At 33.6% G+C, this 12,238-nt stretch overlaps 1 protein-coding gene across 1 annotated transcript in view; it reads right to left on the bottom strand.

Moving 5' to 3' along the window:
- Positions 1-4,904: 4,904 nt before the first annotated feature.
- Positions 4,905-12,238, bottom strand: part of LOC105381030 (adipokinetic hormone/corazonin-related peptide receptor variant I) — a 92,098-nt gene continuing 84,764 nt past the window's right edge. Inside the window, exons 7-9 of the mRNA XM_048628608.1 lie at positions 11,163-11,224; positions 6,712-6,851; positions 4,905-6,116 (exon numbers count right to left, since the gene is read on the bottom strand). Of these exons, the coding sequence (XP_048484565.1) occupies positions 6,750-6,851; positions 11,163-11,224 (164 nt within the window). The 3' untranslated portion in view covers positions 4,905-6,116; positions 6,712-6,749. The remainder of the gene's footprint in view (positions 6,117-6,711; positions 6,852-11,162; positions 11,225-12,238) is intronic.

Below are 12,238 nucleotides of genomic sequence, written 5' to 3'. Positions count from 1 at the left end.
AAACATCACGTTACACGAGAATAACTATACCGGAATTAAAATTATACGCGAGTAAATATCTAGGATAAGTACATTTGCATTCTACCAAGTTATACCATGATTAAATTGAATGAACGAGGAACGAAACTGTAATGCAACTAAAATAAAAATAGCTGCGTTTCAAAGCATGCCATAGAAATGACATGCCAACTTAGTTTGAATGGATTATAAAAGTATGAAATTGTTTATGTTTTAATATTTTATTCGCTGTTGTTATTCTGAGACTTTGCCTTTTAACGTACTTTTGTTTATGTTTTGACAGATGTGTTTATATGTCATTATGACGGTTTTCTAATCAGCTGATGTGCTGCCGCCATTACAAAATTACTCTCGGATAAGCTCGTTACACGGTCAATTTTGGCGGTATAACATTTTATTCTTGGGATAAGCTAGTTATCTTGGTTTCAGGTTTGGTAGAATGCAAAATCTGCTTACTCGCGAGTAACTGGTACTTTACTCGTGAGTAAAAAGTTACTCGACGTTGGCCGAATCCGCCCTAAATGGTATAATCGCTAAAGGAGGTCAGGATATATGCGATCTTTTTTCATTACATTTCCAGTCAGTCTACAGTAATTATAGTATAATTGGAAGTACCACACAATTAACTGGTGACAACTTTGTAACTAGCCTTAGATAATTTCACAATGACGGAAGAAGAAGTATTAAAAAAACTGAAAGCATTAGATAGTGATAAAGCCCCAGGTCCAGATCAATTACCGCCCTTTTTTCTAAAAAAATGTGCCTATAATTTAGTAAATCCTCTTACTAAAATATTTCAACTTTCACTCAAGACAAGTTGTTATCCTACCAAAAGGAAACTACAATATTTAACTCCCATACACAAATCAGGTGATTAAAACAATATTGCCTACTATAGACCCATTTCCAACCTATCTGTTTGCGGAAAAGTGCTTTAATCACTAGTCCAAAAATACATTCTAAGCCACGTTAAAAACCAAATAAATGAAAACCAACATGGGTTCTTACCAAAGAAGTCGACTGCATCCAACTTAGTTAGCTATATTTCATATCTCTCTGATGCATTAGACAAACAAAACGAGGTACACGCTATCTATACTGATTTTAGTAAGGCGTTTGATCTGGTTAACCACAGCCTTTTATTGAGGAAGATTGAAGGAATGGAGATTCACGGATCCTTATTGCGATGGTGTGAATCTTACTTGAGCAATCGTTCGCAGCTTGTCTACATAAAAAGGTTCAGATCTGTGGAAAAGCCAGTACCGTCTGGAGTTCCACAGGGGTCTCACCTTGGTCCGCTTTTCTTTTTGATTTTCATAAATGACTTATCAAATATGATTAAATCTGAATTTTAATTCTTTGCAGATGATTTAAAATTATATCGTATCGTTAAGGATATTCAGGACTGTCAATTAATCCAAAATGATCTAAATAATATTTACAATTGGTGCACAGAGAACTGCATGTCATTAAACGCTGAGAAATGTCTTCACATAAAATTCACAAGGAAAAAACACCCAATGCCAGCTAATTACAGCATCAACCACACAAGTCTTAAGGAAGTCAACAGTATACGTGACCTGGGTATTATTATCGATAGCCTTCTCAGTTTCCGTCATCATATAGATAACATTATTAATAAAACTTCTAAACTCTCTGGCTTCATTAACAGACAAATGAAATCTTTAAAGCAGCCTTCCGTCACAGTCGTCATCTATAATACTCTTGTTCGCGGAATCCTAGAATATTGACAACATTTCAAATAAAATGCTCACCGATTTTATTTTATTTTCGACGAGATATCACAAATTTAGATGACCCGTATTTTTTTATTTCTTAATATTTCTATGTTTTAATATACTTTTTTCATTTCAAAGTTCAAAATATTTATAGTATGAGTGACGTCACGTCGAGGCTTTGGATAAAAATATTTTCGTTGCCTGCCTAACCTAAAAAAAAAGTTGGATGACATTAACTTGACATGAACAAGGACCAATCAACTTCAACTTCAACTTTATTTTGTGGCAAGGACCAATCACGAACTTCCGTCATTGACAAGGACACATAAAAGTGACAGACATTTGAGTGATGTTTGTCATTGTCATTGTCAAAGTGACATAATATGTTTTTTTTTTGTTCATGTTTTAGAAGTAAATGCGTGTTTAATTATAATGCCACATCGTGATGTCACGAATGATAATTTAGATTTTTATGTTTTTCTCTGAAATAAATCAATAGAAAAATCGGAAACATTTTTTTTTGTGAATATTAGAGCCATATCTCTAAATGGTTTTTGAATTTCAACTGTATAAAATTTTGAAACCCAAGCTATCAGGTTCATATCGATAGAATCGAACGAGTCCAGAAAATATTTCTCTACCACCTATAATTAAGTATTTAAGAAACGCAAGCTGTGTCTGCAACTAGTAGAATATAATCTTAAGTTCTTTTAATTGTCTAAAGATACATTTATCGTAGATTATGTTCAGTTTTGTAGAAAAAAAAAAATGGCGTGTGCGTCACGTTTTATAAAACGTTTCTGAGACCTTCCTGGGAATGTTGAATGTTCTGTGTTTGAGACAGGAGAATCTAAAGTTTGTTTTTTAATCTCAGATACTATAATGACAGATTCTGAACGGTTTATCAACAGTCGCTTGTCCCGAAGTATCATTGGCGGGACAATCGACTGTAGCTAAACCGTTCAGAATCTGTCAATTTAGTATCTAAGATTAAAAAACAGACTTTTAAGCTCTGGTGACCGGAAGTATAAGTAGCCGGTAGTGGCTCGGTAAGAAAGCCTATGTCCATAAGTGGACAGTTACATATCATAATAGGCAATACCATATTTTGTAACCTATACAGGGTGCGGCTTTACAACTTTGGTCTTTGTAGTTATAGTCGTTTGCAATAGAATCCAACAATCATGTAAACAAACCAAATTGTCACGATTACTCCGTAATCACATACATTTGACGATCAATTATGAACATAGTCTGATTTCAACGAACGCACCATTGTTTTCACATTATCTTCAACACGATTTAACTTGTATTTATAAGTTAAATTTGTTAAAACATTTGCAACGTAAAAATTTCGAAGTATTTGACAAGCTGTCATCTTAGTTTTTTACTCATCGAACTCTATAAGTCATTGAAAAGTTAGTGTTGTTCGTAATCTGAAGTTATCTTTTAATTTTAATTTAATAAATTATTTTAATTTAATATTATTTGAATACAATAAAAAATAATTTTCAAGAGCTTAATATAATTAACCAAAACGAAAAAAGGAAGAGGAAGAAATGAAAAAATTCGACGGCATTTTAGACACGGCAAGCGATGACACAGTGGTTCCTTTATAATTACGGTCACCGGCGACACTTCTGATAGTGATGATGAAGAAGACGAAGATTTAAATTTGTTTTAATAAACACTTTTTTTATATATAATCAGTTTTATTTAATAGTCTATGGCTTATATATTTAATCTAATTAGAACACTATGACATCACTATGGGCATAAACAATACGCTGTCAATGTCAGTCCGCCATATTTGTTTACATGATTGTTGGATTCTATTGCAAACGACTTATACATGGATTAGATTTGTGTCACAATAATGTTCAAAAGTCGTAGAACGAAAGTTAGTTACCTACTACTACTACTACTTTTTCAACACCCTGTATAACATAAACTGTTACGCAATGATTTTCCTTGACGTCTCTATCCCTTTCGGTTTAAATAAAAAAATATTTTAGAAATCGGTTTTTGTCGTTAGCAACTTTTAATTAGGTATATCGTTATTTAAATAAATTACTTATAATTTTAATAACGATCAGGGTTGTGATTCGTTGTGTCAACAGCAGTTAGGCAATTTAGTAAATGGTATGTACTTAGAGCTTTTAATTAAATTTCAAGAGTTCAATGACTTGAGTAAATATTATTTTCGACTTTTATAGAATACAGCAACTGCGACATAAAAAAAGATGTAAATACTTATACATGCATTTTTTCAGTGATCGCAGTTCTACTTGTTCATACTTATGTATGTGTGCTTTTCATGTTTTTCTCTGAATATATAAATCAACATCCAGTTTCAATTACTTTACTATTCTTCATCTTGGAAATATTCGAGAATGTATTGTTATATTATATTAACATACAATCATTAAAGTACCTGGATAGGGAAGGAAAATGTAATATAAAAACCACAGCGGCAGTGGCGAGCAAACGAGAAGCATAATAAAGTATATTATAATAAAGATAACAAACGGAAAACCGAGAAAAGTAAACACTCCTTCATCGGCAAATGTTAATGTTTCTACATCAATCGTAATCGATCAAAAGTTCTGAACAGAATTAGTAGGTATTGCGCCTACTTATACTGTGTAGGGAATTATACCTACTGAACCACTTTTTTCTACGACTGTAAAGAATGCCAATTATGCTCCGTCTTTTGTTATTGTACTGTTACGTGACCTTTTTCTGTTGAGAGTGGGTTTTTTATGAAGAATTTAAACGATATGATTTGTCACAATAGAGCAAACTAATAACTATTTTGTTTAAAAACATTTATTGTGAGCAATAACATAATAAAGTATAATTACATATAAAATTATTACACACAGATTCAAAGACAGAATCAGTATCAATCAGCATTAAAACATTGTTGTTGTAACAAGTATCTGACGTAAAACGAGACTTTCTTGTTATCTGAAAATGTACAAGACATGGCCTCAAATCACTGTAAAAACATATCCTTAGAAATATAACAATGAATTAAATGTAAAAAACATTAATGTCTTGATCTAATTACATGTTTTTTTCGTTATGTATAGGATTTATTTAGGGGAGGCCTTTGCCCAGCAGTGGGAAAATAAGTAGGTTATTAAAAAAGAAAAGGATTTATTTTATGTTAACACTCAATGATATCACAAACCATTACGATTCAACAGGTTATGGAAATTATACATACACATCCGCTTTTGGTTAAAACAATACCTTCCTACCTACGGCAAAAAATATGAATTGAAAAATATTTTGAAACAAAATTTAAAGGAAACGTAGTGAAACGTGTGTAAAGTGCCGAAATATTATTATAATTCTCATTAACCCACATCGTACTTAAAACCGAATTAAAATTATGTACTTATTATCATTTTGCTTATACACTTTCCTTTTACTTAGTGACTGATATAAGTTGTTAAATTAAATATTAATTATTTAATTTAGAATAGGCTAATCATTCATATATTAGTTAATAAGTAAAAAGCGGATGTGTAATATACCTAAACATAATAGATTACTGTGTTGTTAACATAACTTAAAACAAAAATTTAGAGTATAAAACAATGGGACAAAGTTAAAATAAATGCATAGAATAAAGAAAACTATGGTAGGCAATATATTTTTATACTTAAATAAAAATAAGTTAAAATAGGTAGGTACATAATTGACACATAATAAAATATAATTTATTATTATTATTATTTATTGAATTATGCGGATCGGATTTTGCGGCGGATCAATCACGATTACTTATTTTATTCGTTTTAGTTTCGATTAGATTTTTTCTGCAATAGTACCTTATTCTTAACGGCATAGGTGGTATGTTACAAAAATAGGTAGGTAGTCACTATATTCAAACACATTCATTTTAGCACTAAAGTGAGCATAAAAGTATTGAATTTGGTAACTGTCTATAGTTTTCTTTCAAATGTCCCTTATTGTCAAGCACTTACATAAGTTTGAGTCAAGTGCAATAATAATAATACAAACTTCAATTACTCACTTACAATATTATCTCCTCCTAATTCCGTACAAAAATATTTACACCACTTTAATAATAGGTACACAACGCAGGTAGGTATCATTCTATCATTAATGAATCTTGCAGCACTACACTCACTGGTAAATGTATAACAACGCTTTCATTGGTCCTCTTACTTTAAATCTGCACCATCACCATTCCAACTCATACACGAATCACAACCTCCAGGCTACCATTGGTCCATTGGTAACGTAGCTTTGCTCTTATTGGTCTAAACCAAACTAGCTGTCGCAGCCATTCGTTCGGTGTAGAACTGATGCAATACTCGACATCTGAAACAAGGAAGATGGTAGTCATTTTATTATTATTATTAAACATGCATTTTTGAAAAAATGGCTGTGATAAGTGATAATTAAACTTGTTTGAAAAACGCGTCTCATAATTTTTCGTCCTAGGAACTTTTCGTCCACGAACATCCTACAAAGTGGACAAAACTTTCGTTGGATGAAACATTTCATGGCTCAAGAAACCGTTTCAAACTCGAGTACAACTAAGGTAGATGCACGCTCTTGTAAAGTAACCTGTAATGTAACACGCAGTGAAAAAAATCCCTTAGTATCCCAAACCCATTATATTTATGGACATTTATTTTATTGCGTGTAACATTACGTGTTATGTTATAACTGTCTTTAGGCCTATAACAAATACTGTCAACTCAAGTCGCTAGCGTAATTCGATAGCAATTTGTATGACATCTTGATAAGCGCACCTGTCGGTATCGTTAGAAACTAATAAAACACATATAATTTTTAGTAACTTTACAATCAAAATCGTATCGACTTTCTGACATGTTCAATAACTCTGTCTATCTAGAGTTATTGAAACTGGCCGTTAAAGTGATCGGGGCACTGTATCCGCCATATGTACCTCTCATGTTGCGCGCACACGAGCCGCGCGGGCGGCTGTCAGGCCACGCCGCGGGGGCGCGGGGGCTCCGGCCGAGAGGGCACGGCCGTCAGCGACGTCTCCGCGAACCGGACGCCCATGCGCGGGCGCACGCGGCCGTTCTGCAATATAGGATCATGCTGAGTCGGAAACCTTTTGCTTATAAATGATAAATGCACAATATGTTGCGTGTCTATCTGTCTGACTGGGATGTTAATGTCGTGTGTTTATGTAATCTTAATACACTCACGGGCAATGAAAAAGTTCCACTGAGAAAAGCACCAAATTACTCCTATAAGGAAAAGGCTAGCTTATTGACGTCTTCTGCAACATTGAAGTAAGTACCTGTCTACATTTAACAGATCACCAGGAATGGAATAAAATTTTAAAATTAAATGATTGATAAAATTGGGGTCGTTTGATGTCAGTATTTTGTGAGATTAACTTTTTCATTGCCCGTGAGTGTATTAATAATCTTGCTGTGTAACCAGTGTATGTAATATAAATGCAATAAACCTTTATTTTGTCGATGGTTAAGAAACGTAAACGCACAGGCCGTAATAGTTCACTGTAGGATATGAGCCACCTTAAAGCATATGTTGCTATCTTTGTAAGCTGTGGTTACCTATAAGTGGATGGTCACGTGACCTGAAACATCTATTGTTAAATAAATTAAGCTGTTTTTTAAATGTAATGTGTACCATCTGTTGGTGATCCATAAATAAATAAATAAATAAATATGAGCATCGGTCCTGGAGGGAGACTGCCACAGTCACTAGCCCTCTTGTTGACCAGCACAAATATTTAACACTGATTAGGTAAATAAATCTTGAATTGTTTTAAGCTTTAATAATGTCATGGCAATAAAAAGTTCGCCCGTAACTCAAGGTACTACTACTTACTAACTAGAGTTCAGAATAAGGTGGGAACTATTTTCCCTATTATGGGTTAAATTATCTAGCCAGTGGAAAGGAAAATCCTTTCTAAAGGTAAATGAGTTGACAATTTAATAAAATTACAAGTCAAGTAATAATTTTATGATTTCAGCCGTTATTGGCTTCGTTAAAACGCAAATGAAAGCATTTAAGTGAAGAACATAATTAGGTACCTACTAAATTTATTTAGAGAAGTGGCTTTGACATAAAATATAAAGTAAGTACTGAAAAACCAAATAAATTAATACCATCGCTTTCTCTGCAAAAATAAAGTGAAAGGCGTTATAAAAAATAAATTGACCTAATCATGCTTAGCTACGCTCGCTACGAGCTACGCCGCGGCCTACGAGAAATTGCTACGACATTTTCGTAGCTGATATTACTCTTATCTACACGGTGTTGCAGAAGTGGAAAAATGTTACAAACTTACTTACCTAACAATATTATAGTAAACCAAAAAGACCAACTCAGGTGGTTATGTCGTTAGGTCATTTTGTGCCTCAGTGGTAGACAATAATAAGGTTAGTTCCCAAAAAATATATATTTTTGTTGCTTTAATGAGATCGCGAGATTGAGCTCTTCCACATAAGTGTAAAAATAAGATACTCCCACAAAGTAGACATTACTATCTCTGAAAACCAAAGTTTACTCCCGTGAGTCACTCAATTTCGGCTTACTACACGAATTATGATACAGCCTGCTTGTAGAAAATAGCGTCGTAGTTATTATATTATCAGTCTCGAATGCCATGCCACCACACATTCGCTCTCACAGGGTCTGTGAGGTTTTCCAAGAATTTTAAATTAAAAAAATATATTGACGCCCCATCCTACAATCATATCGACAGCCTCATTCGTCGTATATATCAATAACGTTGCATGATTCAGTATTTTCCTGGTAATGATGGCCCCCAATTATAAGCCTACCCTCATTCATTGCAACTGGGTAAAAAAATAACGTCAAGAATTAAGCTGGCTCAGTGAATTTGGCATTAAAAGCTAATTTGTTTATCTACATCATTGGTTAAATTAATTTAATTGTTTTCAGAGGCAAGCAATTTTCAAGGGTTAAGTAAACAAAATTAGGAACAGTAGGATTGTATTGTGCCAATGACTGAAGTGCTATTCCGGTACAAACAAGCACGGACGGAACGACAAATAACAAGAGACGACTCTGTAAATAAGCTCTTTACTGGTTAAAACAGAAATAAAACTTTCAACACGTGTACTGTGGCAATAATGTCATGGAATATGCACGGAAATTCTGTAAAGTTTTCCATTGTTACACCAGTAATAAACGAAATTTACACGTTCTGATGGTAAGTAAAAATAAGTTTTGATTTAGAGTATTTTATGAACCCACTGTTATCGCCTGCAACCCATCTTTTTCATCGTTTACTTTTAAAAAATCCGTGCAGATTTGTGTTTTTAATTTTACGATCAGTCAACAGAACTCGTCTGGTTGATTGGAATATTATCTACAACTCGCCGCGGGCCCCCGGGAAATCGATTCAACTGTTTGGTTAACCGATCGAGTAAAAATAACGTAAGGTTTTAATAGGAATGCTATGATTTTCCTGTTTAAATTAAAATCATATCTTTGACATAATATTTATTGAAAGGAACGAGCAATTAATTTGAAAACTAAGTTCTTCATACGCCTCTGACTCTAAATTGCTCGTTTTTTTCCTTTTGAAGGAAATTCATTCAAACTTGGAATTAATTTAATGAAAATCCCTGAAACAAAGAGCACACGTTTTCTTTGAGTAGCTACTTCAGTTTAATGTAAAGTTTTAGAAAACAACAATCTTTTACGGCTACTTGTTTACCGCGGACCACCTCCTACACTTTCATACTGAAAGTTTCATGCGTAGGTAGTTAAATAGCGGCAAATACATGTTTTGTTTATAGTAGATTTGTTTTTTTTATTATTACAGATTATGAGTCTAATATTAATAATAGCTAACATATGCGAGAATTTGTAAAAACACTGTTAATTTACTTACTTAATATGATCTACTTACTATCTTACTATGATGATTTTATGTTACAATCTAGGATCGTAATTTTATTATGAAAGTTGAGATAGAATAACAAATTATAAATATTTCATTAATGAATGTCTTTGTCTGTCACAGTTCATTCTACTGGAGCTTTCACCTTTGAAGTGTTTGTTTACAAATTAGAGACAGAAGACCTTCAAATAAATTTATACATTGTAAACAAACATATTTATTTATATATATATTTATTATTATCATCTATCAAGTCTATATATAAAAGAAAGTCTATTTATAATTTTCTGTTTAGGCAGCAGACAGCCTAGTGACCTTCGGGCAGCTTGAAATAATCTGACAGTCGGGTTGCCCACTTACCCAGCAACTCTCTCAGCACAAGCTTGCTTGTGTTGGAGTCCACCAACCCGCACTTGGCCAGCGTGGTGGACTAGGCCCAAACCCTTCCTTCATTGGAAGGAGACCCGTGCCCCAGCAATAAGGACGTGATGGGTTGTGATGATGAAGATGATTTTATACTATGAAAATAAGCCACGTTCTGGTAGATTATTTGATTTGATTTAAAACTTGGAGATCGAGATCCCACAATAATGTGTTAATTACGTGAAACCTTAAAACCTTTGATGATAGAAATACGCAGTACATGAATAAAGTATGAAAAGAAAGTGTAAAAATTGCAATTAGAATATAAAAACAGAACAGAAAAGATCAGAGATCACAGAGTGAACGTGCCCGGGGCATCCAGGGAAATCCTTGTACATGTAATTAATTAATTCTGTACAAGAGCGTCTACTGTCTAGCCTTGTACCGCTCTTATTTTGTACGAAATATGAGTGAAACTGCCCTGCAAGTATCGCAGTAAGCATGTTTTCCCCGGTACAGTACATAAAATTGACTTGATGAAAACACTCTTGACAAATTACGTTAATTTACGTTAGGAACTCGGCACTTTGTCCAGTGTGAATAAGGCACTTAATTCCTGTCTCTGGTTGTAGCTCGGAAACGGATGCACCGACTTTCGTTTAGTATGTTTCCGATCATAGATAATGTTACCTCGAGTTTTATTAGTTAAAATTTTATCAAAATTGTCTTAGCTGTTCAAAAATTGGCTTCTTTTAGGGTGGGTTGCACCAAAAAATTCATAATTAAATCTATTTTTATTTATTTATTTATTTATTGCTCTCTTGCTCTGACATTATACTGTAAAAGCTTGACAGCTAGATTTAATCGCGTTTAAATGTTTGGTGCAACCCACCCTTAGTTTTGAATATCAGGGGTTTATAGCGTGGGTTAGGTGATGTACTTATTATAAATTTATTTCCATTATTTAAATGAAAAGCATCTACTGTTTGTGTATCTTGAAACCATTAGGAATACGTGCTTGCCAGCTAATATTATCAGGAGCAAATATAATTTACTGAATAAATTGTAGATTTCAAAAGAAAGGGAGGATAAAAGGGAAATCATTTAGCGAAATATATTACCTTTATCATCATGGGCACCTCGAGATTCTGTTTGTTTTTGTTAGAACCAGACCCGGAGTTACCTGTGAACAGAGAGAGGAGCGATGTTGTGAATAAACACGATGAGCTGATGCATTCCGTACTTAGGGCTTCCGCACAACTCCGAAGAAGGAATAGGTGAAAATTGGATTTGAATTCTTCAAAAGGTGATTTTTATAAGTCTATTACACTGGCGAGCAATGGAAAAGTTTCAGTTCATTTCAGTCTACTTCTGAACGTATAATGCTCACTTAATGACACCGTCTGATATTGAAGTACAGATAAGAACGCATCAGAATATTACGTTTCAATTAAAAACATAAAAGTATAGCTAAAATTTTAGATTAAAATGTATTTAAAAATTGTGGCCAGTTGGCAAATACATTTTTTGGACGGAACTTTTTAATTGATCGCGAGTGTAGATAGATAGATAGAATATTTTTTATTTGACTACACACACATGAAATAAACTTACATAACTTAAATACTAACACATTTATGTACAAAAATGGCGGCCTTATCGCTTCAAGCGATTTCTTCAAGACAACCTTAGGGTGTGTTTTGTGTTTGTTTCCCATTATGCTGTCAATCTCTAAGTATTTCTTCTCACCAGAGATTGGTAACAGTTTTTGCGATAAAAGTCCTGTTGATTTTAAACATAAACATAAACATAATTTTACTGTGCAATAAAACTTAGAACTTAGTAATAAGGCCACCAATTGTACCATCTATGTTGTGTATTTTATTTACTCGTGTAATTTCTGTGTTTGTGTGCAATAAAGAATTTTCTTTCTATCTATCTTTTGATTGTTTGAGTTGTGTCCTCCATCGAGGAAAAAGGAATCCAAATAGGAAGAATTCTTGCATTTTCATTGATTATTTGCAGTGTTGCCAGTGTTGCGGCCACCCTTAGGAACCGATCATATCTATAGTAACTTCGACTCTATCCCGTTGAGATAGAGCTGGCGATGCAACAGCGACGACAGTGCGCTATGATGATTTAAACAACGTATTTATAAAGTGGGTGTTGCGTTCAAGCTGCATCAAAGATACAAGAA

Source organism: Plutella xylostella, chromosome 21 (genome assembly GCF_932276165.1).
Source record: "Plutella xylostella chromosome 21, ilPluXylo3.1, whole genome shotgun sequence".
Classification (NCBI taxonomy): Eukaryota; Metazoa; Arthropoda; class Insecta; order Lepidoptera; family Plutellidae; genus Plutella; species Plutella xylostella.
Note: the sequence above shows the minus strand (reverse complement) of the source record. Positions and strands in the feature narration are given on the sequence as shown.